This window comes from Lepus europaeus, chromosome 21, assembly GCF_033115175.1.
Source record: "Lepus europaeus isolate LE1 chromosome 21, mLepTim1.pri, whole genome shotgun sequence".
Classification (NCBI taxonomy): domain Eukaryota; kingdom Metazoa; phylum Chordata; class Mammalia; order Lagomorpha; family Leporidae; genus Lepus; species Lepus europaeus.
Window position 1 is genome coordinate 24,533,328 of NC_084847.1, and position 27,595 is coordinate 24,560,922.

At 61.3% G+C, this 27,595-nt stretch overlaps 2 protein-coding genes across 2 annotated transcripts; one reads left to right on the forward strand and one right to left on the reverse strand.

The window, feature by feature from the left end:
• Positions 1 to 2,247: 2,247 nt before the first annotated feature.
• SH2B1 (SH2B adaptor protein 1) lies at positions 2,248 to 12,912 on the reverse strand. The gene is given in 13 exon segments (XM_062180494.1): positions 2,248 to 2,835; positions 2,837 to 2,959; positions 2,961 to 2,989; positions 3,585 to 3,669; positions 3,671 to 3,754; positions 3,864 to 4,051; positions 4,054 to 4,074; positions 4,265 to 4,372; positions 4,375 to 4,467; positions 9,233 to 9,408; positions 9,503 to 9,594; positions 9,786 to 9,887; positions 10,067 to 12,912. Coding segments are annotated over 13 exon segments (2,247 nt in total). The 5' UTR covers positions 11,003 to 12,912; the 3' UTR covers positions 2,248 to 2,625.
• A 9,785-nt stretch (positions 12,913 to 22,697) lies between these two features.
• On the forward strand, positions 22,698 to 25,605 carry TUFM (Tu translation elongation factor, mitochondrial). Its single transcript, XM_062180503.1, has 10 exons — positions 22,698 to 22,830; positions 22,917 to 23,108; positions 23,409 to 23,575; positions 23,666 to 23,770; positions 23,858 to 24,022; positions 24,120 to 24,252; positions 24,341 to 24,445; positions 24,517 to 24,668; positions 24,773 to 24,892; positions 25,276 to 25,605. Exons 1-10 carry the CDS (start codon positions 22,785 to 22,787, stop codon positions 25,447 to 25,449), a joined length of 1,359 nt encoding a protein of 452 aa, XP_062036487.1. The 5' UTR covers positions 22,698 to 22,784; the 3' UTR covers positions 25,450 to 25,605.
• Positions 25,606 to 27,595: the final 1,990 nt, after the last annotated feature.

A 27,595-nucleotide genomic window follows, 5' to 3' on the forward strand; every position in this document is an offset into this window, starting at 1 on the left:
GGGAAGGAGCCTCGTGACCCTGGGCTCAAGTCCTTCCGCCCACCCGGCCTCAGTTTCCTGAAATGAACAAGGAGTACAGGGGACGGAAAGCGTTCCCAGGGCTGCTTCCTACTCTCGGGCCGTTCCTAGGCAGGGAAGGGCAGAGGAGAAGCGGGGGGCGAGGCAAAGGGGAGCCCGGCTCTTGGGCAGCGGTGATGGCCAGCAGGGGTGGATGGAACTTAAGGATCTGGCCTCCCACAAATCCCTTCTTCTGCCTGCGCTGGGGGAGGAGCAGCCTCAGGGTGAGCTGAGGACACCGCTCCGTTCCTCCCCTTTTTCACAGTTCCCACCAGCCCCTCCCCTGAAGGGAGTCCTGCTGTGACCCGGAGGGGCGTGGTGATGGGGGGGGTTCACACCTCGGGGTGTCAGTGTTGGGGGGTCCCATCCACAGCACCTCCACCTGGCCCAGCACGCACCCTCTCAGGCCAGAGTCCGGCTCAGCACCCGCCAGGCTTCTCACGCTGGCTGGCTTCTCCCCCCCAGCACCTGGAGGAGTGACAGGGTCCACTGTCTGGCAGCAGGAATGCCCAAACATGGAGAGGGGACGGAAGGAGCCGGGGGCAGCGTCCAGGGAGCTGAGCGCAGGAGCAGGAGACGGAGGGAAGGAGGCAGGCTCTGCAGGAGGCCGCTGCCAACAGGGCTCTTTAAGGTGATTAATTCCTGCCTCGCCCCACCTTCCAGAGCCGGGAAACTGGAGCCAGGAGCTACCAGGGAGGCTGGTGATGGAGAGCGCTATTGGCTCCCTCCCACTGGGGGTTCCCCAGGCCGAGGGTGGCAGGGGTTCCTCCTCCTGAAGCTGAGGCCGGGGAGAGGCAGGGAGGGAAGAGCCGGCCCATCCCTGACCCACTGTGCACCTCGGTTAAAGCACCTGCAAAGACAGACCTCGAGGGAAGGCCGCTGTCAGGCAAAGCCACTGTTGGGTGGCTCCTGGCTGGGGGGCTAGGGGTGGTCCCCTGCCCCTTCTTGGGCAGGCAGGTCCCCGAAGACTGGCAGGGTCTGGGGAAGGGTGAGCCTCCTCCGAGCACCAGCTGCTGCTAGATTAGGAGAGGATCCGGACCTGCTTACCCAGGGGCGCCAGCGCCTTCATTTGCCATTGCCCATTAGCACAGCACCCAGGTGTCCAAGTCATCCCCTGCCCTCCCTGCCAGGCCAATCATGTTCCTAGGCTCCTGAGGCCAAGGTTTGGGGGAGCCCCAGGGCTGAGATAAAACAGGGAGAGCCAGCAGGCTTCCCCGGCAAGCCCCCAGTCTGCACCGACTGCCCAGCTGTCTCCGTCCATCTCCCGACAGGACGCAAGGCCCAGAATAGCAAGGTCATGGGCACGGGTAGGGCCTCCTGGAGGTGGGGGCAGAGGCTGGGGGCCTGGGCTCCACTCCGCCTGAGGTGGGCAGCGGAGGGGGCCTGAGCACTACAGATGTGGTTCTTCAGACCCTGGCCCTTCCCAGCCCCAGGACTGGGAACAGCAGGGGTGCCCTCTGTTGGAGAGGCAAAGCCTCCGCTCTGGGGACCAGCTCTGAGAGCACAGCCTGAATTTAACAGGGGCGGTGTTGCCAACCCACCCACTCACCCACCAGCCCACAGGCCAGGCTTTCCAGGTGCGGGAAGGAAGCCCAGCTGCAAGGTGCCCGGTGCAGCCGCACCTGACTTCAGAGAGCAGTCACCGGCTCGGATGCGAGGCTCCCACGTGGTGTCACAGCCCTCGGAGCGTCCTCACGTACAGAGCCCAAGGCCCAGGGTGGCTTCTTGTTGCCCAGGCCGCGGTCAGGGCGGACAGCAGTGCTCTGTGCTCAGCCATTCTCCACCCTGGCTCCGGCGAGGGCAGCAGTTGGCCTGCCCTTGGGCCCCCGGGCAGCTGGATCCTGCGGCTGCCCCAGTAAACCTTTCCCGACAGTCCCCATGCCCAGGACCCCTGCCCCCACTCCCGCTCCCTGTCTGCTTCCTCGCTAGGGTAGGAAGGACCCTGGGTGATCATTAGGCTTTTCGTGTGCTGTTCTGTCACGGGACTTGGAGACACCAAGGAGCTCGGCACTTCCCGCTCAACACGCCGGACAGCCCACAGTGGAGTGATGGGCCTCAAAGCACAGCACTGCACAGCCACAGGGATGTGACCTGGGCCAGCTCTCTGGCCCCCCTCGGACAGAGTGAGTCCCCTTCCCAACCCGCCTGCCCCAGGCCTCGCTGCAAACACTGGCCACAGTCCTCACCATGGAACTGAGATAAACCCTTTTATTTATGTATGCTTCTCCATTTTGTTTAAAACAACAACAACGACCTTACTATAACTGACAGCCCTTCCCCCCCTCACCCTGCCACGGGCTGGGGGGTTGTTAATGGGGAAATGGCCCCCAGGGGTGGGGCTGACCGTAAGAGCCCCTCAGGGAGGTAACGGGGCACCTGTAGTGTATGCGCGAGGGAGGTAACAGGGCTCTTGAACCTCTGCTTGTACCAACATAGACGCCTTTGGCCGACGAGGGTCAGGAAGCATGTGGGGAGGGGACCCCAACCTCTCCTTGGGACCTTCCCGGCCCGGCCTCATGACCGGAGGGCTGGGAGCAAGAAGCATGGAGGGAGGTTGGGTAGGGTGTCTCACACGAAGGAGTACTGGTTATTAATGGCTCTGGGATGGCCCCCTTCTTCTCCGTCGCCCCCTAGTGGCAACTGCTGGAGCTGTACCGTCGGGCCCACCCCCGCAGCACCTCCCAGGGCCTCGGCGCCTGGTGCTATGGCCTCTTCCAGTTCAGCCACGGGGACCAGCTCAGCCACGGGGACCAGCTCTTCCGGGACCCCTCCACTGCCCCGCTTTCTCTTTCTCTTGCCTCTCTTTGGCTGCTGCGGCTGTTGCTGCCGCCACTTCTGGCGGCCCCGACGCCTCTTCTGTCCCAGGATGTAGGGGATCTGTCCATGAAGGGGGTTCAGGGGGGCTGGGGTGGGTCACGGGAGGTGTTCGGTTCTGGATGGGAAGGGTGAGAAGACAGAGGGATTGTGGAGGGAGGCAGGCTCTTGCCCGGACCCGTGTGCTGTCTCCCCAGCGGCCCGTCTCCTGAGCGACCCCCCCGTGAAGATGGATCATGGGCGGCGGTGAGAGGAGGACCACACTTACACACAGTCACTCGCTCCGAAGGGCATGAGGGTGGAGGAGGCATCGGGGTAGCATCGGTCTCCCTCGCACACCCCTGCATGGCTCCGGCCTGCTCCGGCCTGGGGGGGAGGGGCAACGTGGGGACAGATGGGACGCTGGGGTGGGGGAGAGGGAGAGATCAGACAGGGACGTCAGACACTGAGGGAGGAGGGGGGGGGATCACGCCAAGCATCCCCAAGAAGGGCAAGGCGGGGCTGGGGGGACGGCTCCAGGAGACAGACACATGATGAACGCAGGAGTCATGGAATGGGGATGCGCCAGCCCAAGCCTCAGCTGCCTCCCGGCGCCGGCCCCTGGCTGCCTGCCCTGCTCTGCCCTCACAGCCCCCCGCCCCGCCTCTCTGGTACACACACCTCACTTCCTGGGTGCAGGGGCACCTCCTCCCCTGCAGACCTGCTCTGCTCACCCTGCTGCCGCTGGGAGGGCACGTAGCTGACAAGGACAACGTCACTGGAGCCGCCAGACTCCAGGGGGATGGGGTGCACCCGGAAAATGCTCGAGCATATCGAAAATGGACTGGAACCACAGGTGCTGGACCCGGCACTGGCCCTCCTCGTTCAGCGACAAACGCAGGTGCTGAGGGCAGGATGAGCAAGTGAGGTGGGAGCCGAAGCCCCCGCAGGTCCCAGCCCCCTCCCTTCCCCCACCTCCGGCCCATTCCACCCAGGGAGTCCGGGTCGCTCACCTTGGCCTTGCCCTGGAAGTTGAAAGTGAGGACGTATTCACCCCGCCTCGTCTCACTCTGACGCACCAGGAAGACACCGTGGGAGCCGGCGCCTCCCTCCAGCACTAGCTGGGCGGCCTTGAGCCGAGAGAGCATCCCATGGAACCAAGGGTATCCGGAGAGCGGCTGCTCCCCTTCAGCGCCCTCTGACTCCCCTGGAACAGGAATGACCCTTCAGGAAGGAGAGAGGGGGGAAACCAGGGTGTCAGGGACGCCTCCCCCAGCCGGGGAGAAGCCAGCCTGGGGCGCCTCCTCCCTGGCGGCCCACCTCGCCCAGCCCCCACTCAGGGCAGATCCCCAGACGGCAGTCCAGGAGGCTGGCGGCCCGGCCTGCTGGACAGACACACTCACTCGGCTGGTACCTTTGGCTGTTTCCGGAGTGTCCAGGGGAGGGTAGGGGGCTGAGAGGGGCTGAGCTGTCCCTGCTGGGGGTCCCTCCTCAATGGGGATGCGAGGAGGCAGCTCAGGGGAAGCAGTTCCATTGAGTCAAACTGGGAGGCAGCAATGGAGGCGGAACTAGGGGAGATGGATGCCGAGGGGCGGTCTGAGAGGCCCCCGTACGCCCCTGGAAGAAGACAGAGGGCAGGTGAGGACTGCGGAGCTCCGGCCTGCAGAGCGGTCTCCTGCGCCCGCTTCCCCTCCAGCCCCAGGTGCGCTGGCAGGAACGCCCACCTCTGAGGGTGGCAGCCCCGGCCGGGTTTTCACCAAGGCTCCAGGTGCTGCCGCCTGCACCGCGCAGGGACCGTGGAGTTCCGGCAAGGAGGTCCTGGCAGCCAAAAGTGCCCATGTTTGCTGACAGCGCTGCGGGGCAGGGACGGGGTGGAACCTCGGACACTCTGACATGGACAAGGACCACAGAGAAAGCCCCAACTCTAAGTGGCATCAAAGGCGCTCCTGCAGGGGCCAGTGCTGTGGCGTAGCGGGTAACGCCGCCATCCACAGCCGCGTGGGCGCCGCTTCATGTCCTGGCTTCTCTACTTCCACCCAGCTCCCTGCTAACGGCTTGGAAAAGCAGGGGAAGATGGACCTAGTGTCTGGACCTCTGCCACCCATGGGGGAGACCCGGATGTTCTCCTGGCTTTTGCCTGGCCTAGCCCACTCCCTATCTGGGGGGTGAACCAGCAGATGGAAAATCTCTCTGTTCCTCTTTCAAAAAAATACAATCTTAAAAAAAATTAAAAAAGGGCCGGCGCTGCGGCTCAATGGGCTAATCCTCTGCCTTGCGGCGTCGGCACCTCAGGATCTACTTGCGGTCGGGGCGCCGGATTCTGTCCCGGTTGCCCCCTCTTCCAGGCCAGCTCTCTGCTGCAGCCCGGGAGTGCAGTGGAGGATGGCCCAAGTGCTTGGGCCCTGCACCCCATGGGAGACCAGGAGAAGAGCACCTGGCTCCTGCCATCGGATCAGCGCGGTGCGCCAGCCGCAGCGCGCTGGCCGCGGCGGCCATTGGAGGGTGAACCAATGGCAAAAGGAAGACCTTTCTCTCTGTCTCTCTCTCTCACTGTCCACTCTGCCTGTCAAAAAAAAAAAAAAAAAGATGCTCCTTCCAGTCGCCCTAAGCTAAACCAACTTCACCTCCACCAGCAGCACACATCCTCCACTGTAGCCCATTCTATCTAATTTTTCCAAATACCCTGGCCCTCCCCACTTTGGGGCTCTGCACCCGCCACCTGCCTCCCTGGCTGTGTTCCTGGCCCTCCCCTCCCCTGCTGCTCTCCTCCTCCGAGCTCCCAAGGCGCTTCCTGCTCGTGTGCTTGGAGGACAGCAAGCACAGGCTCCGAGGGGCCTGCTTCTCACTCAGTGACGTCAGCCCCCGTGGAGGGCGAGGAGCTCATCTCGGGCGTGAGTCCCCGTCCTGCCCAGGGCCTGTGCCAGGCCCAGGCGTGCTGAGTGGCTGCTGGGTGGCAGACTTGAACCCAGCCGACTGCCCTGGGGTCAGTGCTCAGGAGCCGCGCAGACATGGCGGACACGCGCTCAGGGCAGCAGGCTGCTGTGGCCCGGCTCTGCCAGTGCCACTCAGGTGGGCCTCGGAAAAGGCACCGGCTCCCTGAGGCCTGACAGCCTGTGGGCTCCGCTCTGGCTCTGACTGCTCTGGTCACTCACTGAGGACAGCCTGACTTCTCGGCACCCGGATGCTGCAACCTACAACACAGGGGCCGGAGACAGGGGAACAGCAGAAGCAGTCTAGTCTAGACGGGGCCTCTGTGTGTGTGTGGGGGGGAGCAGTCTGGGAGGGGTGGGAGCAGTGTGTGTGTGTGTGTGTGAGAGAGGGTGGGAACAGTCTGTGTGTGAGACAGAGGGAGGGTGGGAGCAATGTGTGTGTGAGGGGGAGCAGTATATGTGTGTGTGTCTGTGTGAGGGGGAGCAGTCTCGAGTGTGTGTGTGTGTGAGAGGGGGAGCAGTCTGTGTGTGTGTGGGGGGGAGCAGTCTGTGTGTGTGTGAGAGGGGGAGCAGTCTGTGTGTGGGGGGGGGGGAGCAGTCTGTGTATGTGTGTGGGGGGGAGCAGTCTGTGTGTGTGTATGTGTGTGTGTATGTGTGTGTGGGAGGGCGAGCAGTCTGTGTGTGGGGGGGGAGCAGTCTGTGTATGTGTGTGAGGGGGAGCAGTCTGTGTGTGTATGTGTGTGTGTGAGGGGGAGCGGTCTGTGTGTGTGTGTATGTGTGTGTGGGAGGGCGAGCAGTCTGTGTGTGTGTGTGTGTGTGTGAGGGGGAGCAGTCTGTGGGGGGGAGCAGTCTGTGGGGGAGAGCAGTCTGTGTATGTGTGTATGTGTGTGTGAGAGGGAGCAGTCTGTGTGTGTGTGAGGGGAGGAGCAGTCTCTGTGTGTGTATGTGTGTGGGGGGGAGCAGTCTGTGTATGTGTGTGAGGGGGAGCAGTCTGTGTGTGGGGGGGAGCAGTCTGTGTGGGGGGGGGAGCAGTCTGTGTGTGTGTGAGAGGGGGAGCAGTCTGTGTCTGTGGGGGGGAGCAGTCTGTGTATGTGTGTGAGGGGGAGCAGTCTGTGTATGTGTGTGAGGGGGAGCAGTCTGTGTGTATGTGTGTGTGGGAGGGCGAGCAGTCTGTGTGTGTGTGTGTGTGTGTGAGGGGGAGCAGTCTGTGTGGGGGGGGAGCAGTCTGTGTATGTGTGTGAGGGGGAGCAGTCTGTGTATGTGTGTGAGGGGGAGCAGTCTGTGTGTATGTGTGTGTGGGAGGGCGAGCAGTCTGTGTGTGTGTGTGTGAGGGGGAGCAGTCTGTGTGGGGGGGGAGCAGTCTGTGTATGTGTGTGAGGGGGAGCAGTCTGTGTGTGTGAGGGGGAGCAGTCTGTGTGTGTGTGTATGTGTGTGTGTGAGGGGGAGCAGTCTGTGGGGGGGGGGGAGCAGTCTGTGTATGTGTGTGAGGGGGAGCAGTCTGTGTGTGTGAGGGGGAGCAGTCTGTGTGTGTGTGTATGTGTGTGTGTGAGGGGGAGCAGTCTGTGTGTGGGGGGGGGGAGCAGTCTGTGTGTGTGTGTGAGGGGGAGCAGTCTGTGTCTGTGTGTGTGGGGGGAGCAGTCTGTGTGTGTGTGTGGGAGGGCAAGCAGTCTGTGTGTGTGGGAGGGCAAGCAGTCTGTGTGTGTGTGTGAGGGGGAGCAGTCTGTGTCTGTGTGGGGGGGGGAGCAGTCTGTGTGTGTGTGTGAGGGGGGAGCAGTCTGTGTGTGTGTGGGGGGGAGCAGTCTGTGTGTATGTGAGGGGGAGCAGTCTGTGGGGGGGAGCAGTCTGTGTGTGTGTGAGAGGGGGAGCAGTCTGTGTGTGTGTGTGAGGGGGAGCAGTCTGTGTGTGTGTGTGTGAGGGGGGGAGCAGTCTGTGGGGGGGGAGCAGTCTGTGTGGGGGGGAGCAGTCTGTGTATGTGTGTGAGGGGGAGCAGTCTGTGTGTGTGTGGGAGGGCGAGCAGTCTGTGTGTGTGTGGGGGGGGGGAGCAGTCTGTGTGTGTGTGAGAGGGGGAGCAGTCTGTGGGGGGGGAGCAGTCTGTGTGTGTGTGTGGGAGGGCAAGCAGTCTGTGTGTGTGGGAGGGCAAGCAGTCTGTGTGTGTGTGAGAGGGGGAGCAGTCTGTGTGGGGGGGGGAGCAGTCTGTGTGTGTGTGTGGGAGGGCAAGCAGTCTGTGTGTGTGGGAGGGCAAGCAGTCTGTGTGTGTGTGTGGGAGCAGTCTGTGTGTGTGTGGGGGGGAGCAGTCTGTGTGTGTGTGGGAGGGCGAGCAGTCTGTGTGTGTGTGTGTGTGTGTGAGGGGGGGGGAGCAGTCTGTGTGTGTGTGAGAGGGGGAGCAGTCTGTGTGTGTGTGTGAGGGGGGGAGAAGTCTGTGTGTGGGGGGGAGCCGTCTGTGTGTGTATGTGTGTGTGTGTGTGAGAGAGGGGAAGCAGTCTGTGTGTGAGAGAGGGGGAGCAGTCTGTGGGGGGGGAGCAGTCTGTGTGTGTGTGCGTGGGAGGGCGAGCAGTCTGTGTGTGTGTGTGAGAGAGAGAGGGCGAGCAGTCTGTGTGTGTGTGTGTGTGTGTGAGCAGTCTGTGTGAGGAGGAGCAGTCTCTCCGTGTGTATGGTCAGGCCAGAAAGTAAGAGTCCAAAGGAAAGCCGCTGCCACGGACCAACACACGGAGGCAGGGGAAGAGCTAACCTAAGATTTCTTGCCGGTGTGCTGGAGGCCCGGAGAACCGAGGTGCTGGCCTGCGGGCACAGGGTGGGCGCCCAGCACAGCAGTCGGGACGCCCACAGCCCGTACGGGGTGCCCGGCTTCACGTCCCAGCTCTGCTTCTGGTTCAAGCTTCTTATCAGTGCAGCAGGTGATGGCTCAAGGACTTGGGTCCCTGACACTCACATCGGACACCGGATTGGGTTCTAGGCTCTGGCTTCAGCCTGGTTCTGCCCTAGCTACTGTGGGCGCTTAGGGAGCAGAAAAGCCTCTCTCTTTCAAATACAAAATAACAGCAGCGCCGGTTCCAGTCCTGGCTGCTCTCCTTCCATCCAGAGCCGCGCTGATGCACCTGGGGACGCAGCGGAAGAGGGTGACCCCAGCACATGGCCCTGCCACCCGCGTGGAAGAACTGGGTGGAGCTCCTGGCTCCCGGCTTCCGCCCAGTCCAGCCCCAGCTGTTGCAGTCACTTGGGGAGTGAACTTGCCGGTGGAAGACCTCTCTCTCTCCTTCTCTCTTTCTGCCTTTCACATACATAAAAATGAAATCTTTATAGAATATGGCCAACGGTGGCACTGCGTGGTTGGCGTGTTCAGGTACAAAAGAGGGGCTTCGGCAGGGCAGGGTGCTGGAGAACCTGCAGAGCTGGGGCCGCGTGCGCGTGCGTGGCGGGCTCCGAGGCCCAGCTCCCGAAGGCTGCGCCCTTACCCTGCGCCAGGCGGTCGTTGCTCTCACTGGCTCCCAGCAGCAGGTCCTGGCTGGGCAGGCTCTCCGAGTGGTTCATGCAGGGCAGCTCCAGGCTGTCTGTGTTCTCCCGTGGGAGGAACGAAGTCCCAGGGGCCAGAGGGAGGGTCATGGGGCGGGGGCTAGTCGTGGGGCAGGGGCTGCAGAGACAGGAAAAGTGAGCCAGGTGAGCGGCACGGGCTGCTCCCCTCCTCAGCCCCAGGGCCCTGCGGCAGCGGCAGGCGGGCTCCTCACCCCGGGCTCAGGCACTCCTGGATGTCGGACACCCAGGCCTTCACGTGCAGCGCGTCGGCCGTCTCCAGGATATACTCCGCAGGGCCTTCCACCTGCGGCAGAGGACAGTCCCAGCCAGCGCCAGGTCCCTTCCAGCTCCTGACGCCTCAACCAAGGCAGCACCACCCCTCTCCACAGCCTTCCCGGAAAGCAGCAGGCCCAGGAACGCGTCCTGGGCACCTGACTTGCACGACCCCTTCCCCCAAGGCACCTGCTCCGGTGCACGCGCACCCGCGGCTCCTACCTTAACCACAAACGTGTTCTCCCGATCCGGCATCTCCAGGGCTGTGGTGGTCCGGACGTCTGTGATGGCAGAGCAGGGAATGCTGAGCCGGGGCCGAGACGCCTAGGCCGGGAACCGGAAGGAGGCTCCGTTGTGGGGTGCGGAGAGACCCCTTCAGACAGCCCCTTTCCCTCTACATCCCGGGACACTGCCAGAGGCGCCCACACAGGGAGCAGGCGGGGGCGCTGCAGGGCTCCCCTGCAGGGCTGCACCCACCCCAGCCGCCAGCCCCGGGGCCTCACCTTGGGCGGCACAAAGAACTCCAGACGGCTTCCTCCTCCTCCTTCTCCTTCGCTTCGGAGCAGCAAGCGACACTTCTGCCACTGGGGTGGCCCCCCGCCGCCCACCGCCGGCCCAGCTGTCCCCCCGGCCCGGCCCACTCCAGCTGGCTCAGGGGCCGCCTCTTCAGCCCCCATGAAACTCAGCAGCTCTTCCCTCTGCACCGTCCCGGCCCCTTCCTTCGGGCCGCCCCCTCCCCGACTCAGTCTCAGCCTCTCAAAACGGTGAGTCCACCTCTCCCCCGGGGAGGGGCCGTCACTGGCCAGTCCCCGGCCGACGGTCCCGGCTCCGCCAGAGGAGTTGGAGTTGGTGTTTCCGCCCAAGACCGGGGGACCTGACGCGGTCTCCAGGGGCCCGGCCGACGAGGGAGGGTCCACAGTGCCCCGCCACTGCAGGATGCCACGCACCGACCCCCGGACCGAGCGGCCCACTGAGCGGAGGGAGAAGCGCTTCTTGAGCTTCGGCTTCGAGGAGGAGGTCGTCGTAGAAGAGACTGAGGAGGGGAGGGGGCCGGCCAGGTCCTCGGATGAGCGAGAAGGGCCCAGCACGGCCAGGGGCCCGCCCGCCCTGCAGCTCTCCAGGGGCAGGTCGTGGGGCGGGATCTCCAGGCCGGGACTCAGCGGGGCCGGCACCGGTGGCGGCGAGAGGGAGCCCGAGGCCCGGGCCACCTCGGCTTCGAAGTGCTGGAGGAAGAGTTCGGCGAATCGGCGGGAGAAGGCGGCCTCGGCCCCGGGCCCCGCGTACTGCGGGTGCGAGGCCAGGTAGAGGCGGAAGCGGCGGGCGAAGTCCAGGGCGGCAGCCCGGGCGTGGGACTCACAGAACTCCCTCCAGCTGGGGGGAGGGGGCGGCGGCAGTGGGGGCGGGGAGGCCCCATCCTCCGGGGAAGGGGCACCATTCATGATGGCCCCCAGGAGGTGGCGGAGTGGGGGAGCCTGCGGGGAGGGGCAGCAAAGAGGGAAGCGGCCAGGAGACACGGGGTGAGCGGCAGCAGCTGCAGGAGAGAGAAGCACACGGAGGGGTCACCGCAGAGCTGGGGCTGGGGCAGGTCGCCCCCTCCCCAGCAGCCGGAGACCCCCTGTTGCAATGCAATGGGGAAGAGACCCAACCTGCTCTTGGCCCAGTCCTGGGAAACCATCGGCCCACCTTCCCGACCCCAGCCTTGCTTGGCCGCCCACCTTCCTCCCCAGAGGAATCTCTTCCGGGTCACTTCCTTTTCTAAGACCGTGGGCCATTCCAGAAGCTTCCAGGTGCTCACCTTACCTTTCCTCGGGAGAGCGTCTACCGCCCGAGGCTCAGACAAGGCTCCGAGCTCCAAGCCTACCGTTTCTCCCACTGCACAGCGTGTCCCCCAGGGACCGGCTGGACCAGCCGCAGCCTCGGCCCCTTACCGCCCCAGCTCTCGGGGGCCCGAGGAGAGCTGGGACTGTGGAGCCCGCCTCAGGCATCCCCGTGTGCGGCTGCTCGGTAAGGAGGATGGATGGGTGCCGGTGGACGGAAGCAGCAGTCTCGAAAGCCTAGCGCCCCAGCCCCGGGCCCAGTCCTTCCGTGCCTCTCCGGTCTGGGGCCCAGAGGCGGCACAAGCAGAGGAGACCCTAAACTGAATCAGGGCAAATCGTTGCTGGCCACAACACAAATAAAACATCCCAGGGATGGGGGAAGAAGTGTTGGGAAAGATCCTAGGGCTTGTTTTGTTTTGTTTTAACGTCCCTCTTCTCACTGGGGAGCATGTCCTAAAGGCTGGTTAGCCTGGTGGTTAAGGCCATAGGTTCTGAAGTCAGGCCTGGACCAAAACCCCAGCTCAAGCACCTATTAGCTGTGTGATCTCGAGCAAACACACGGTTCTCTCTGTCTCTCTCTGAGCCTCAGGTTTCACGACTGGAAAGACAAACCCGATGATCCCACCGCCTGGAACTGGTGGGCGAATCCCAGGGACTAGAACAAGCTGGCGTGCGGCACAAAAGAAGCGCACAAGAAAAGTGCCCGCCACTATTACTCTCTCTATGGGGGAGGGCAGTGCCAGGGTCCCAGTGTCCTAAAAGAAAGCTCTTTCCCAAGTTCTTACGACCAGCTGGGTGTGGAATTTACAACCCGGGGCTCCTCCCCCCTGCTTTTAGGGGAAGGTGGTGGCCCCGGGACATGGGCGAAAACAGCTCAGGAAAGGCTCCCCAAACCGCACCCCCCCCCAGCCAGGCTGTAACCCGGGCGACCCCTCCCCTCCTCCCTGGCCTAGGCCTTACACACTCAGACGGCCCCGACCACTGGGACAACTCCACACCCACGAAAAGCGGCCAGGAGATGCGGGAGTCATGGAGCGCGGGGAAACCGAGCCAAGAGATGCGGACCCAGCGGAGAGCGGTGTCCAGCCCGGGGCCGGCTCCACTCACAGTGGCCTCCCCCTAGCCCCCGTCAGGCCCGCTGACCCTGCGGCTCCTAGGCTGGTGACTCAGTTTCTCTTCTGCCAAGCGGGAGGACTCTGACACATTTTCCCCCGTGCACCTGCCTCTTGGCACACAGCTATGCTATTTCCCGAAGGGAGGGTGGTGGAGGGTGCAGGCTCCGCTCCGGCTCAAGACCCTCCGGGGCCCGTGGTCCATCCACTCCGACCCGACCCTACTCCCTGGACACCCCGCACCGGCCCATTCCCGGGGCGGGGGAGGGTGTCTCAGTCTTCTCCGGACCAGTCCTGTCAGCTGCACTCTCCCGGGCCGAGCGTCCCTGCTGTCCCCGGACCCCCACGCCCACCCCCACCAGAGCTCCTCGCAGGCTCCGGGGCCGGGTCGCGGAGAGGGAAGGGGCACTGGAGGAGGGGGGTTCCGGTTCCGGTCCCACCTGCATCTCGGTCCCCGCGGTTTAGCTCCGGCGGCGGCGGCGGCGGCGGCGGCTCCCGCTCCCTGCACCCCCCACCCCCCCACCTCAGCGACGAGCTCCTAGCCCGGCTCTGCGCAGGCGCGGGGACCCCCTTTTCCCGTCGCCGAAGGAAGCGACCATAGAGAAGAGCGGCGAGAGGGGCGGGCGCTGTCATACTTCCGCCATCCTTCTACTCCGCGCCGTCAGCTCGGGAGCCGAGAGCGTGGCTGTCTTGTCGTACTCCAGGGAGTTCTCTGGTGAAGAGGCCGACGTGGGAAGGGGTTGTGTCCGGCCAGAGTCCGCCGGGCGAGAGTCGGGACAAAAAAGAAGAGCCGCCAACCATAGAGAAACCCTCTTACTGAGGGCTAGAGTAGCCGCGGAGGACCGGAAGCCAGCGAGACGCTCAGGCTTCTGGGACGACCCGCTGCAGCCTAGAGCGCCTGGCTCTGGTACTGAGGGGGTTGCGGAGACCGCCCCCAAGAATCTGGGCCGAGGGACGAGGCCGGTGACCTTGGGGCAGGCCCCGCGAGGAGGCGGAGCCTGAACTTACGACCTAGGTTTCTTTAGGAGCGGGGCAGGCCTTCGAGGAAGTTCAGCGCTCTGGCGGGAGATACAGATGGGGAGGGGAGTGATGGCCAGTTTGGGATGTGTCTGTGGGACATCGGGAGGTGGGTGGACATGCAATCCCGGAGCGCAAGAGCCGACCGAGGCCGGTTATGGAAATTGAGGACCGTTAAGGTATAGCGGGTCATTGAAACCATGCAGCAGTCTCTCACTGGCCCAGCTCCGACTGACCTGAACAGTAAGGGAATCCAGGGATCGGGTTATTGCAAAGTGCAAAACGAATCACGCTTCTTCGGGAACAGGTGAATCCAGGGGCCCAGCGGTATCTGGAACCAGCGGCTCAGCAGCCGTGGTTCTGCTGTCTCCGGGCCTTTGGTTGGCTCATCTTAGTGGCAAGATTTACATAGCTCCAAACTTCAGTCCCAAGAGCTCACGAACTGTAGTCGAAGGAGCGTCCCTCTCTCTTCTGAGGTTCCCAATAAAATTTCCAAGACTGGCAGACGGAATTCAGAATTAAGCGCCTCTGGAATACAGAGGCGAGTCGTCTGAGAGGTGCAGGTGGATAAGAGCGCTGACTCACATGAGGGTGTTCTGGGCTAGGCGTTTGCTCTAGCCGCTAAAACTCTGGTCAGGATGCTCACAGTCCATATCGGGATGCCTGGGTTTGGTACCTGCCTCTTGCAGTCGGTGAGTGGCCATCGTGGAAGCCGTGGTCATGAATGGGCTTCTCAAGGTGATGTGTGCAGAGAGGAGGGGGCCTAGGGGCTTCGTTCTGGGGAACAGTCAACGCTCAGCAGGCCAAGAAAGAGAAATAGGAAGTGCTGAGGCCTGGTGACAGTTCCTTGTCCTCTAGACAGGACTCGTGGGTAAAGGATGTATTTAAAAGTTCAGAATGGATGGCGCCGACGCTCACTAGGCTAATCCTCTGCCTGCGGCGCCGGCACACCGGGTTCTAGTCTGGGTTGGGGCACCGGATTCTGCCCCGATTGCTCCTCTTCCAGGCCAGCTCTCTGCTGTGGCCTGGGAGTACAGTGGAGGATGGCCCAAGTGCTTGGGCCCTGCACCCACATGGGAGACCAGGAGAATTAAGCACCTGGCTCCTGGCTTCTGATCAGTGCAGCAGTGGCCAGCCATTGGAGGGTGAACCAACGAAAAAGGAAGACCTTTCTCTCTGTCTCTCACTGTCCACTCTGCCTATCAAAAAAAAAAAAAAAAAAGTTCAGGAGCTGGCACTGTGGCGTAGCAGGTAAAGCCACTGTCTGCAGCGCCAGCATCCCATATGGGCTCTGGTTCGAGTCCCGGCTGCTCCACTTCCAATCCAGCTCTCTGCTGCGGCCTGGGAAAGCAGTAGAAGATGGCACAAGTCCTTGGGCCCTTGCACCTGCGTGGGAGACCTGGAAGAAGCTCCTGGCTCTTGGTTTCGGATCAGCACAGCTCTGGCCGTTGCAGTCAATTGGCAAGTGAACCAGCAGATGGAAGATCTCTCTCTCTCTCTCTCTCTCTCTCTCTCTCTGCCTCTCTATCTCTGTGTAACTCTGACTTGCAAGTAAATAAGTAAATCTTACTAAAAAGGAATGTGGAGAGCTTTCCTATACCACTTGGCCAAGAAGCGAAGAACAGGGATGAGCCTGGTGGTTTGAGAGCGTGGGGAGACGGGAATATGTTGGGAGGCCGGGGGAAGAGCCGGTTGAGAGGAAGGCCTCGGAAGGAGCGAGCTTCTGGGAAAGTGGGGAGAGGATCCAGCCCTGGACTCCCGGGCTAAACCGAGGCGGACGGGCGCTTCCTCGGAGGCTACTCGGGACGTTTTCAGCTATCCATCATGGAAACTCCAGTTTCACTTCGTTTACACTTGCAAAGGAGTTTACGGGCTCAATGAGTTTTGTTTTGTTTTGTTTTTTTTACATTGATTTTATTAGGGCTGGCGCTGTGGCATAGTAGGGTAGGCCTCTGCTTGCAGCACCGGCATCCCATATGGGCGCCAGTTCATGTCCCGGCTGCTCCTGTGCTGATCCAGCTCCCTGCTGTGGCCTGGGAAAGCAGCAGAAGATGGCCCAAGTGCTTGGGCCCCTGCACCCATGTGGGAGACCCAGAAGAAGCTCCTGGCTCCTGGCTTCGGATTGGACTAGCTCTGGCTGTTGTGGCCGTTTGGGAAGTGAACCAGTGAATGGAAGACCTTTCTCTCTCTCTTTCCCCCTCTGTCTCCCCGTGTCTGTAACTCTACCTCTCAAATAAATAAATAAAAATTTTAAAAAAATGATTTATTTGAAAGAGAGAGAGAGGGAGAGATCTATCCACTTGTTCACTCCCCAAATGGCCGCAATGACGGGGGCAGGGGCAGGCCAAAATCAGGAGCCAGCAGCTTCATGTGGGTCTTTCTCTTGGGTGTAGGGGCCCAAGCCCAGGTGCATTAACAGGGAGCTGGATCGAAAGTGGAGCAGCCAGGGCTCGAAATAGCACCCATATGGGATGCCAGCATGGCAGCCAGGGCCCATTATACCACAACACCAGACCCTCAAGGAGTATTGAAACTCAGAATGCCTTTAGTCATGGTTAAAACCGGAAGCTGAAAAGATACCCATTGGTACCTGGTCTTGGGCTCTTGGAGCAGTTTTCCTTGGAACTGCCTCCTTCTCAAGGAGACTGTCCCCCCATAGGCTGCCGGACGGTCCAGAGCCCCAGGGTTTGCTCTGCCTGCAGGAAAAGATCATGGCCGCCGCCCCAGTCCGTGCATCAGATGAAAGGGGCTTGGGAGAGAAAGGAGGCAGAAGGAGAAGGGGGAAGGGGAGGGAAGGAAGACCACCACTCACCTGCTGATTCATTCCTCAAATGCCCCCAACATCCAGGGCCAGGAGCCAGCAGCCAGGAACTCTGTCCAGGGCCCCCACGAACTTGAGCCACCACCTGCTGCCTCCAAGGGTGCATGAGCAGGAAACGGATCAGCAGCAGAGCTGGGACTTGGATCAAGGCACTTGGAGAGGGGATACGGGTGTCCCAAGTGCAGGCTAATTGCTGTGCCAAGCGCCCACCGTATAGCTTCCAGATGGGATTTCCTGGTAGAAATGCCTTGTTATTAATGAATCCCTTAGAGCACACTGGAGGTTTTGCTAATAAAAGACTCAGGCCAGGTCCCTAGGTAGCTTCAGGATGGAGGCTGGTCACCAGCTCTATGATTAGATGGTTAAGATTTTTAACTTTTTAAAATTTTTTTGGACTTCTGTATTTATTTGAAAGAGTTACAGAGAGAGAGAGATTTTTCATCTGCTGGTTCACTCCCCCAAGTAGCTGCAACATCAGGGGCTGGGCCAGGAGCCTGGAACTTGATCTGGGTCTCCCAGTGGGTGACAAGGGTCCAAGCTCATGGGCCACCTTCCATGGCTTTGCAGGTGCATCCGCAGGGATGCTGGATTGGGAAGGGAGCAGCCGGGACTGGAACAGGCACCCATCTGGGACACTGGCAGTGTAGGAGCAGCGTAACCACAGTGCTGGCCCCCATGGCCAGTGTTTTAATCTAACTGTGCTTCAGTAATGAGACCTCAGTGAGCACTCTGGACGTGAGAGCTCTGTGCCGTCCTGGCCTGCAGGGGGGCTGGCGGGCTGGGAGGGTGGCGTGTGGGGAGAGGACAGTGGAGCCCTGGGATTGTCCCACAGCTCACCTGTGTGTGTCTCTGGCTGCTCCTGGTCTGTGTCCTTTCTAAGACTAAGCCCAAGTGCAGCACTCGCCTGCACTCCGAGTCTTTTTTTTTTTTTTCTTTTTTTTTTGACAGAGTGGATAGTGAGAGAGAGAGACAGAGAGAAAGGTCTTCCTTTTTGCCATTGGTTCACCCTCCAATGGCTGCTGTGGCCAGCGCATCATGCTGATCCGAAGCCAGGAGCCAGGTGCTTCCTCCTGGTCTCCCAGGCGGGTGCAGGGCCCAAGGACTTGGGCCATCCTCCACTGCCTTCCCGGGCCATAGCAGAGAGCTGGCCTGGAAGAGGGGCAACCGGGATAGAATCCAGTGCCCCAACCGGGACTAGAACCCGGTGTGCCAGCGCCGCAAGGCGGAGGATTAGCCTGTTAAGCCGCGGCGCCGGCTGTGAGTCCTCTTTATGAATCACTGACCTCCAAGGCGCTCTAACAGCCTCATGTGACTGACCCGCCGGGGCCGGCCTTCTTTTTATAAGCTGTATGTATGTATTTATATAAAAGGCAGAAAGAGTTTTTGTTTGTTTGTTTGTTTTGTTTTTAAGATTTCTTATCTACTGGGCCGGCACTGTGGTGCAGCGGGTTGGCACCCTGACCTGAAGTGCCAGCATCCCATATGGGCGCCAGTTAGAGACCCAGCTGCTCCACTTCCAACCCAGCTCTCTACAGTAGAAGATGGCCCAAGTCCTTGGGCCCCTGCACCCATGTGGGAGACCCAGAAGAAGCTCCTGGCTCCTGGCTTCAGATCGGTGCAGCTCCGGCCGTTGCAGCCAATTGGGGAGTGAACCAGCGGATGGAAGACTCTCTCTCTCTCTCTCTCTCTCTTTCTCTGTCTCTCCTTCTCTCTGTGTACACTGACTTTCGAATAAATAAATAAATCTTTTTTAAAAATGATTTTTTTATCTATTTCTTTGAGAGAGAGTTACAGACAGGGAGACAGAGAGGTCTTCCATCCGCTGGTGCACTTGCCAAATGACCACATGGCCGGTGCTGGAATAATTAGGAGCCAGGAGCCTCTTCCGGGTCTCCCACACAAGTGTAGGGGTCCGAGTACTTGGTCCATGTTCCATTTGCAGAGAGCTGGCTCGGAAGTGGAGCAGCCAGATACAAACTGGGGCCACAGGGGATGCCGGAGCCTCAGGCAGAGGCTTAGCTTGCTACACCACAGCACCAGCCTCCGACAGAAAGATCCTCCGTCCACCAGATCACCCCCTGAGATGGCCACAACAGCCTGGGCCAGCCCAGCCTGAAACCAGGAGCCAAGAATTCCAACTGCGTGGCAGGGACCCAAGCCCTTGGGTCATCTGCTGCTGCTTTCCCAGGAGCATTAGCCGTGAGCTGGATCAGAAGTGGAGCAGCCGGGACTCGAACCAGTGCTCCAATATGGGATGCCGGTGTCACAAGTGGCTTAACCCGCTGTGCCAGGAAGGCATTCAAGTGCATTTTACTCAGACATTCCTGGAGTGTTTCCAGTTGGGGTGTCACTGGTCACAGATGAGTGACTCGGCTGTCATGGGAGCTGTGTTTGCAAGGGCACCCAGGGCCAGTATGCAGGTGTTGGGGGAGGCACGCAGGACGGTGGTAGAGCGAGCCAGGAGAGGCCGACCCTGTCCGGGCCAGGGAAGTGCGGTGGAGTTCGTGTCCGGAGGGACTCCTGAGGGAGGGGGCACTGCTAGGCTAGCCTGGGGGCAGAGGGAAGGTGCGTCAGCAGGAAGCTGGATCAGAAGTGGAGCAGCTGAGACTTGAACTGGCGCTCCAGTGTGGGTTGCTGCGGGAGTCCTGAGCAGCCGCTTAACCCACTGTGCCACAGCACCTGTCCCTATTAGGCTTTGCTTTGTTTTGTTTAAAGATTTGATTTGAAAGGCAGAGTTACAGAGAGGCAGAGAGAGAGAGAGAGAGAGAGAGAGAGAGAGAGAGAGAGATCTTTCATCTGCCACTTCGCTCCCCAAATGACCACAATGGCCAGAGCTGAGCTGATGTGAAGCCAGGAACCTGGACCTTCCTCTGGGTCTCCCATACAGGTGCAGGGACCCAAGCACTTGGGCCATCTGCTGCTGCTTTCCCAGTCCATAGCAGAGAGTTGGATCTGGAAGTGGAACAGCTGGGACTCGAACCAGTGCCCACATGGGATGCTGGCACTACAGGCAGCAGCTTTACCCACTAAGCCACAGTGCCAGGGGATGGGGGGCATTATGTTTTTAACATAACAATGAGAGACAATTCACCCACCACCACTGAGATACAATTAACTCATTTAAATTAAGAATTTGGGTTTTATTCTAGGTGTAATGAGTCACTGAAGGGGAATAAAAAGATGTATTTATTTATTTGAAAGTCAGAGTTACACAGAGAGAGAAGGAGAGGCAGAGAGAGAGAGAGAGAGAGAGAGAGGTCCTCCATCTGCTGGTTCACTCTCCACCAGCTGCAATGCCAGAGCTGTACCAATCTGAAGCCAGGAGCTTCTTCCAGGTCTCCCACGTGGGTGCAGGGGCCCAAGGACTTGGGCCATCCTCCCCTGCTTTCCCAGGCCACAGCAGAGAGCTGGATCGGAAGTGGAGCAGCCGGGCCTCGAACCAGCGCCTGTATGGGATGCTGGCACTGCAGGCGGAAGCCTAACCCACTATGCCACAGTGCCAGCCCCTCTGATGCACATTTTTTAAAATTTTTATTTATTTTTCAAAGGCAGAGTGACAGGGAGAGAGGTCTTCCATCTGCTAGTTCACGTCCCAAATGCCTGTAACAGCTGGGGCTGGGCCAGGCCAAAGGCAGGAGCCAGAAGTGTCTTCTAGGTCTCCCACTAGGGTGCAGGGGCCCAAGGGCTTTGACAGTCATCTGCTGCTTTCCCAGGTGCATTAGCAGGGAGCTGGATCAGAGGTACAGCAGGGGGGACCTGAACCAGAGGCCGTATGGGATGCTGGCGTCACAGGCGGCAGCTTTACCTGCTGCACCCCAGTGCTGGCCCACGGACGAGCTCTTGAGGTTACCTGGGTGAGCCGTGATCCCAGTCTGCACCACGGTGTCAGCAGTGAGATTCGTGTGGCCACATGTGGCATATAGTTTGGAGAGAGAACTAGCAGCTCCGAGCAGTGGCGTCGCTGTGGGGGTGACGGAAGGGAGAACGGCAGTGCCACATATTCAGGTGTGTGAGGAGAGCGAGGGAGAAGACCAGCAGTTCTGTGTGAGGTCCAGAGATTGGATGACTCCATAATAGGTCACGTGCAAACATTTCACAGCAGCTACAAACATAAATAAATGGGACCAGCCCTACGAAGGCCACTGAGTCTCAGGGCTGAAGCCAAGAACTACATCTCGGGAGCGGGTGCCATAGCGAGGACCCGTTAGCATGCATCTGGCTGCAATGATCGGACCCCTGGCCTGGGTTGGAACAGGCACATTCGTCATCTCCCACCACAAGGAGCCCAGTCTCCCAGGGTGCTGTCCCCCGGAAGGAAAATGAGACCACTGGAATTGGACTAGGCCTGTCAGGATGCCTCCCAGGAGCCGAACAAAATCAGGATCCTGCTTGCAATAAGATGAGGAAACTGGCTGGGGGGGGGGGGGGAAGGAACTCGCGGCTGGCCTTGTGGCACAGTGGGTTAAGCTGTTGCTGGCCAGGCGGGCATCCAGTATCAGAGCGCATGTCCCGTATCATGGCTCTCTGCTTCCCACGCAGCTCCCTACTACTGCACCTGGGAAAGCGGCGGAATACGACCCGAGAACTTGGGCACCTGCCACTCCCATGGGAGACCAGGATGGAGCTCCATGCTCCTTCATGCTTCAGCCTAGCCTGGCCCAGCCCCAGCTGTTGCAGCCATCTGGGGAGTGAACCAGCGGATGGAAGGCCTCTCTGTGTCTCCGTCCCTCCCTGTCACCCAGCCTTTCAATTAACATGAGAGACTCAAACTGCCTGCCACCCAGCAGGATGAGATCCCCACCCGGAAAGGGATCTGATTTCAAGAGCACCTTTAAAAAAAAGTTCAAGATTCTGCACAAACAACTTTTAGTCCTCTCGGTGCAGTCATAGATGTAGTCAGTGTGCGAGAGAGAAAGCCTCCCTCCTTCTCCAGGCAAACTCAGCCTCCTTAAGGCCCAGCTGTTCTTTGGCTTCCTGGGTCCCTGTCCCTTCCGTCATCACCTTGCACGCATGCTGCTGTTCCCTAGTCACCAGTCTGCCCTCACCAGACACCGTTCATAAATGTATTTGCAGTGGGGCCAGTGCTGTGGCGTAGCCAGGTTAGGCGTCCACCTGCGATGCCGGCATCCCATATGGGTGCTGGTTTGAGTCCCAGCTGCTCTCCTTCTGATCCAGCTCCCTGCTAGTGCGCCTGGGAAAGCAGCAGTGGAGGATGGCCCCAAGTGCCTGGGCCCCTGCCACACATGTGGGAGAACCCGAGGAAGCTCCAGGCTTTGGCCTGGCCCAGCCCTAACCATTGCGGCCATCTGGGGAGTTGACCCAGTGGCTGGAGGATCTCTCTGTAACTCTGCCTTTCAAATAAATAAAACATATTCACAGGAGGCTGGCTGCCTGGGTCTCTAAGTCTGAACCCACCCAATTAACATGTCTTCTCGTAGCTGTGGCCACGTCCATGCTCCGGTGTCTGCCTGGCTATTAGGCTCCGCCCCTGTGACATTGGTCGTGGGTTATTTCTGGGTGTATCCTGCAGACACTTCTCTACCTGGGGAGATTCGCTGCTGTCAGTCCTGCTCCCCAACATCAGAGTCAGAGTACCAGCCTCCTGAGACAGCCCTGGGCTACGGTCTAGGAGTCCAGGGGGCCACATCCCTGGGAGGCTGTGAAGTCAGCTGGGGTTGGAGTTGCAGGGAGGGGAGGGGGGGTCACTCTCGGTGCCACTGTGGTAGCTGTTACAGGTGAGTATAAATCCCGGCAGGTGACGGTCTGGTGGCAGTGGCTTGGGACTGCTTCTCCAAGCCGCCGCGTAACCCTGCCAGCTGCTTGGCCCCCTTCACTGACTCCCCGCTTCTGCTTAGCCCCGCTAGGGTAAAATCTGAGACCAAGAGTCCCGCTGCACCGCTCGTTACTACCGAGGTGGCTATGGAAGCCCTTTCTCTCCTTGTGGACTCTGTGTTCACGTCCCACCTCCCCAGACACTGGCACATACTCACAGCCCCCATAATATCATACGCCAGGCAGTTACCCATTTTCTAAACTTGAACTTTATTCATGCCAGTCGTTTCCAACGGGTACACATGGACACCCGTAAGCAGTCAGCGTCCGTCCCCCAAGGGAGCCCGGGACGCGTCGCGCTGGGAACTACAACTCCCGTGAGCCCGCGGGGGCGCTGATGCATCATGGGACGCCTCACGTTGCCCCTCTGACGCCGCTTGGGGAGAACTACGTCGCCTTGAGCCCTGGAAACTTTCCCTTCTCCCGGAGACGCCAGCGCCCGCCTCTTCCGCCGCCAGCCCGGAACTCGGCGGAGGGCCACAGAAACTGGAGGCTAGAGCGCCCACACTTGCCCTCCGGCTTCTGACTTCCGCCGGAAGCGGCCTTCAGCCGCAAGTGCCCTTCCTCACCTGCACGCGCGGGTTCCCCCGGTCCCGGCACCCGGGACGCGAGTGCGACCACCATGGCGGCCGCGGCGGCCCTGCTGCGCGCGACGCCCCGTTTCAGCGGTGAGGGTGTGGGGCGCGCGGCGGCGGCGGCGGCGCGGGGGGCTGGGCGCGGACCCACGGCGTGACGCCGAGCTGTGTCCCTGCAGGTGTCGCCGCCAGCCCGACCTTCCTGCAGGGCTTGTTGCGGCCGCCCAAGGCGCCGGCAGTGCCCGTCCTGTGCCGCGGTCTGGCCGTGGAGGCCAAGAAGACCTACGTGCGCGACAAGCCGCACGTGAACGTGGGCACCATCGGCCACGTGGACCACGGCAAGACCACACTAACCGCGGCCATCACGAAAAGTGAGCGGGCTCGGGTGGGCAGCGACGGTCGAGCAGGGTGTCGGGGCCTCCCCGGGCGGGCAGAGGACGGGGACAAGGGACGGGGTTTTCCGGAAGGGGCACTTGGTGGCGGCGCCGTAACCTGGGGGTGGGGGGCCTCGCTCCGGCTTGCAGGATGCTATGCAGGGAGAAGTCCCCGGGCACGCCCTGCAACTCCTGCTGGAAGCTGTCGGCTTGCGGCTGGTCGGGTAGTTTAGGCGGGAAGGGGCTGGGCCGGGGGTGTGGCCCGAGCCCCGCCTCCAGCCCGGACCCTCCCCGTAGTTCTGGCCGAGGGAGGCGGGGCTAAGTTCAAGAAGTACGAGGAGATTGACAACGCCCCGGAGGAGCGAGCCCGGGGCATCACCATCAACGCGGCCCACGTGGAGTACAGCACCGCGGCCCGCCACTATGCCCACACGGACTGCCCAGGCCACGCGGATTACGTGAAGGTGAGGGGCGCTGGCTAAAGGCTAGGCCTTGGCGGGGGCCGCCCAGGTTGCCGATGTGCGGTGGCACTGAGTGTTCCTCCCTGCGCCCAGAACATGATCACAGGCACGGCCCCCCTGGACGGCTGCATCCTGGTTGTGGCGGCCAACGATGGCCCCATGCCCCAGACCCGTGAGCACTTACTGCTGGCCAAACAGGTACTGGGAGCCTGGCGGGGCGGGGCGGGGCGGCAGGCCAGGGAGCCCGGCTGTCCGGGACCGGCGTGCGAGCTCTCCCGCCTGCAGATCGGGGTGGAGCACGTGGTGGTGTACGTGAACAAGGCCGACGCCGTCCAGGACTCGGAGATGGTGGAGCTGGTGGAGCTGGAGATCCGGGAGCTGCTCACCGAGTTCGGCTACAAAGGGGAGGAGACCCCCGTCATCGTGGGCTCTGCCCTCTGTGCCCTGGAGGTGAGGGCGGGGCTGGGTGGGCGTCCTGGCCGTGGCCCTGGGCAGGAGGACGGGCGGGCTGGAGGCTGAGCGCCCTCGCCCGCCCCTCGCCCCGCAGCAACGGGACCCCGAGCTCGGTGTGAAGTCGGTGCAGAAGCTGCTGGACGCCGTGGACACCTACATCCCGGTGCCCACCCGCGACCTGGAGAAGCCTTTCCTGATGCCCGTTGAGTCCGTCTACTCGATCCCTGGTGAGGGCGGCATGGCTCCTGCTGCCCTTCCCCGCTCCAGCAGGGGCCTAGCCCAGGGTCCCTGACGGCTTGTCCTGCTCCCTCCCAGGCCGGGGCACAGTGGTGACAGGGACGCTAGAGCGCGGCACCTTGAAGAAGGGAGACGAGTGCGAGTTCCTCGGCCATAGCAAGAACATTCGCACGGTGGTGACAGGTACGGGAGGGGCGGCCTGGGCCCCTCCCTCCCCTGCCCCTTCCCTCCCTCCATCCTCTCTTCACCCCTAGGCATTGAGATGTTTCACAAGAGCCTGGAGAGGGCCGAGGCCGGGGACAACCTGGGGGCCCTGGTCCGAGGCTTGAAGCGGGAGGACCTCAGGCGGGGCTTGGTCATGGCCAAGCCGGGCTCCATCCAGCCGCGCCAGAAGGTGGAGGCGCAGGTGAGGGCCCCGGCTGCGGAGGGTGGGGCGGAGCCACAGTGCGCCCTAGCGAGGCACCACCTCCCCCCAGGCCAGCCCCGACTTCCCCGCGCTCTGTTCTCTAGGTTTACATCCTCAGCAAGGAGGAGGGCGGCCGCCACAAACCCTTCGTGTCCCATTTCATGCCCGTCATGTTCTCCCTGACCTGGGACATGGCCTGCCGGGTGCTCCTGCCCCCAGGGAAGGTGTGTGCATGGGGGGAGGGGGGGGCAGGGCAGGTGCGCCCTTCCTGTCCCGAGTTCCCAGACAGGCTGGCTGCGGCCGCTTACGTGACAACTGTCGGAGGGTGGGCTTGGGCAGTGGATTTAGGGGGTCCCATCCAGGAGGCCCTGGGTGAAGCAGATTAAAAGCGTAGCTGCAGCAGCATTTCCCACGGGAAATTTCCTGCAAGAGGGTTTCTCTGTCTGAGGCCTGCGTGCCCCGACACTTCCCCAGCCCAGGCGGCACCGCTCCCGGCCCCTGCCTCTGTGCCGTCTGATGGGGCTGCAATCGGCCCGACTTCTAACCTCCGCTGTGGCCAGCAGACAGCTAACTTAAGGTCCCACGTGCCGTCCCTCTGTGTCCTCAGGAGCTGGCCATGCCCGGGGAGGACCTGAAGCTCAGCCTGATCCTGCGGCAGCCAATGATCTTGGAGAAAGGCCAGCGTTTCACTCTGCGGGACGGCAACCGCACCATCGGCACGGGCCTCGTCACGGACACGCCCGCCATGACCGAGGAGGACAAGAGCCTCAAGTGGAGCTGAGCCGGGCTCCGCTCAGGACGTCTGGGGTTGAGGGCCGCCCTGGCCAGTGTTCCCTCCCCGGCGGAGTGCAGCCACATGGACACTGGCCGCGCTCAGAGGGCTGGCCTGCCACGGCCGGGTGAGGTGGGCCAATAAACTAATGTGAATAGTAAGCCAGCCGAGCGTGTCCGTGTGCTTTGTGCAGGTGGGAGACGGCACAAGTGCCAAAAGGGAGCTGAAGCCCCAGGCAGAGGAAGAGCCACTTGGTTGTAACTGAGGCCCTCTCCGGGGCTGGCATCGTAGCGAGCTAAGCATCCCGGATCCGGGCGCCAGGTCGGGTCCTGGCTGCTCCACTTGCAGTAAGCAGTGGACGACCAGGCCTGTCACTCACTTGAGACCCGGATGGAGTTCCAGGCTCAGCTTCAGCCCAGCCTGGCTGCTGCATTTGGGGAGTGAGCCAGCCCAGGGCAGTGTGATTGCCACAGTAGAGCATGGTGGGGGTGTCCCCTGGGTACTTCCTGGGTTGCTGACCGGCTCCCCGTGGAGCTCTAGGAAGGAGACTGCTGTGCTCCTCTGCCGCCCGAGCACTCGGCGCACAGGCAGTATAGAGTACTCATCTCAGCAAGCCGCATGATCCTTTATTCCTGACGTGTGCTCCGGGGAGGTCCTTGTTGCTGTCACCAGTCCCAAGAAGGCGTGATCTATCACTCTCAACATCTACTCAGCCGTAGAGAAAAAGGGATAAAATGCTGAGTTTTTAAAACTTGGAATGGGTGACTGGCGCCGTGGCGTAGCAGGCTAATCCCGCTGGCACACTGGGTTCTAGTCCCGGTTGGGGCACCGGATTCTATCCCAGTTGCCCCTCTTCCAGGCCAGCTCTCTGCTGTGGCCCGGGAAGGCAGTGGAGGATGGCCCAAGTGCTTGGGCCCTGCACCCCATGGGAGACCAGCAGAAGCACCTGGCTCCTGCCTTGGGATCGGCAAGATGCGCTGGCCACAGCAGCCATTGGAGGTGAACCAACGGCAAAAAGGAAGACCTTTCTGTCTCTATCTACTCTGCCTGTCAAAAAAAAAAAAACTTGGAATGGGGCCAGCACCGTGGCTCACTTGGCTAACCCTCCGCCTGTGGCACTGGCACCCCGGGTTCTAGTTCCGGTTGCCCCTCTTCCAGTCCAGCTGTCTGCTATGGCCCAGGAAGGCAGTGGAGGATGGCCCAAATGCTTGGGCCCTGCACCCACATGGGAGACCAGGAGGAAGCACCTGGCTCCTGGATTTGGATCGTCGCAGCCCCGGCCATAGTGGCCATTTTGGGGCTGAACCAACGGAAGGAAGACCTTTCCCTCTGTCTCTCACCGTCTAATTCTGTCAAATAAGTTAAAAAAAACTTGGAATGGCTGGCGAGGATGCTGACAACAAATAGGGTGCTACTCAGCGGGCTGGTGACCGGTCATGCTCATCCCCACAGCCAAACAGCAGGCGAGGGGAGGGGGCATCTGTGCCCAAGGCAGGGCCCACAGGTGCCACAGGGGATTCCTAACTGGAGGCAGGCTCACCTCCCTCCCAATTGTGTGCTGGGCTGGCGCTGTGGCCTAACAGGTAATGCCGCCTCCTGCGATGCTGGCATCGCAAGAGTCCCGGCTGCTCTACTTCTGATCCAACCTCCTGCTAACGGCCTGGGAAAGCAGTGGACGATGGCCCAAGTGCTGTCGTGAGCACACAGCTCACTCAGTAAAAGAAGTCTACAAAGCTTCTGCTCAGACAGCGAAGTACAATAGGTGGCACATCACCATTATCTGCAGAAAGATGAGGGAAGACAGCTGGAGTCAGTTCACAAGGCCCCTCAGGCAGGGAAAGAACTCCAATGAGTGTGTGTGTGTGTGTGTGATGCTTCACAGCCCCGCATCTCTGCACCTGCAGCGCCTGTCTTTCACCAGGCCCCAGTGCACATCCCCATCTCCCATCTCCCCTGTTCTGGAACTCCCACTTGGAACCCCAACCACGATCATTTCTAGCTGCCAAGTGGTTCCCAGAACCCTTTACTTAACTGGCAAGCCCAATGCTTAGCCCCCATCTTTCCCACCTAGTGTCACCCACTTCTCCGATCCAGGCGCCAGCAGCACCCTCAGTCCTCTAAGGGCTAAATTCGTGAGGAAATCCAGGTGAAGTCA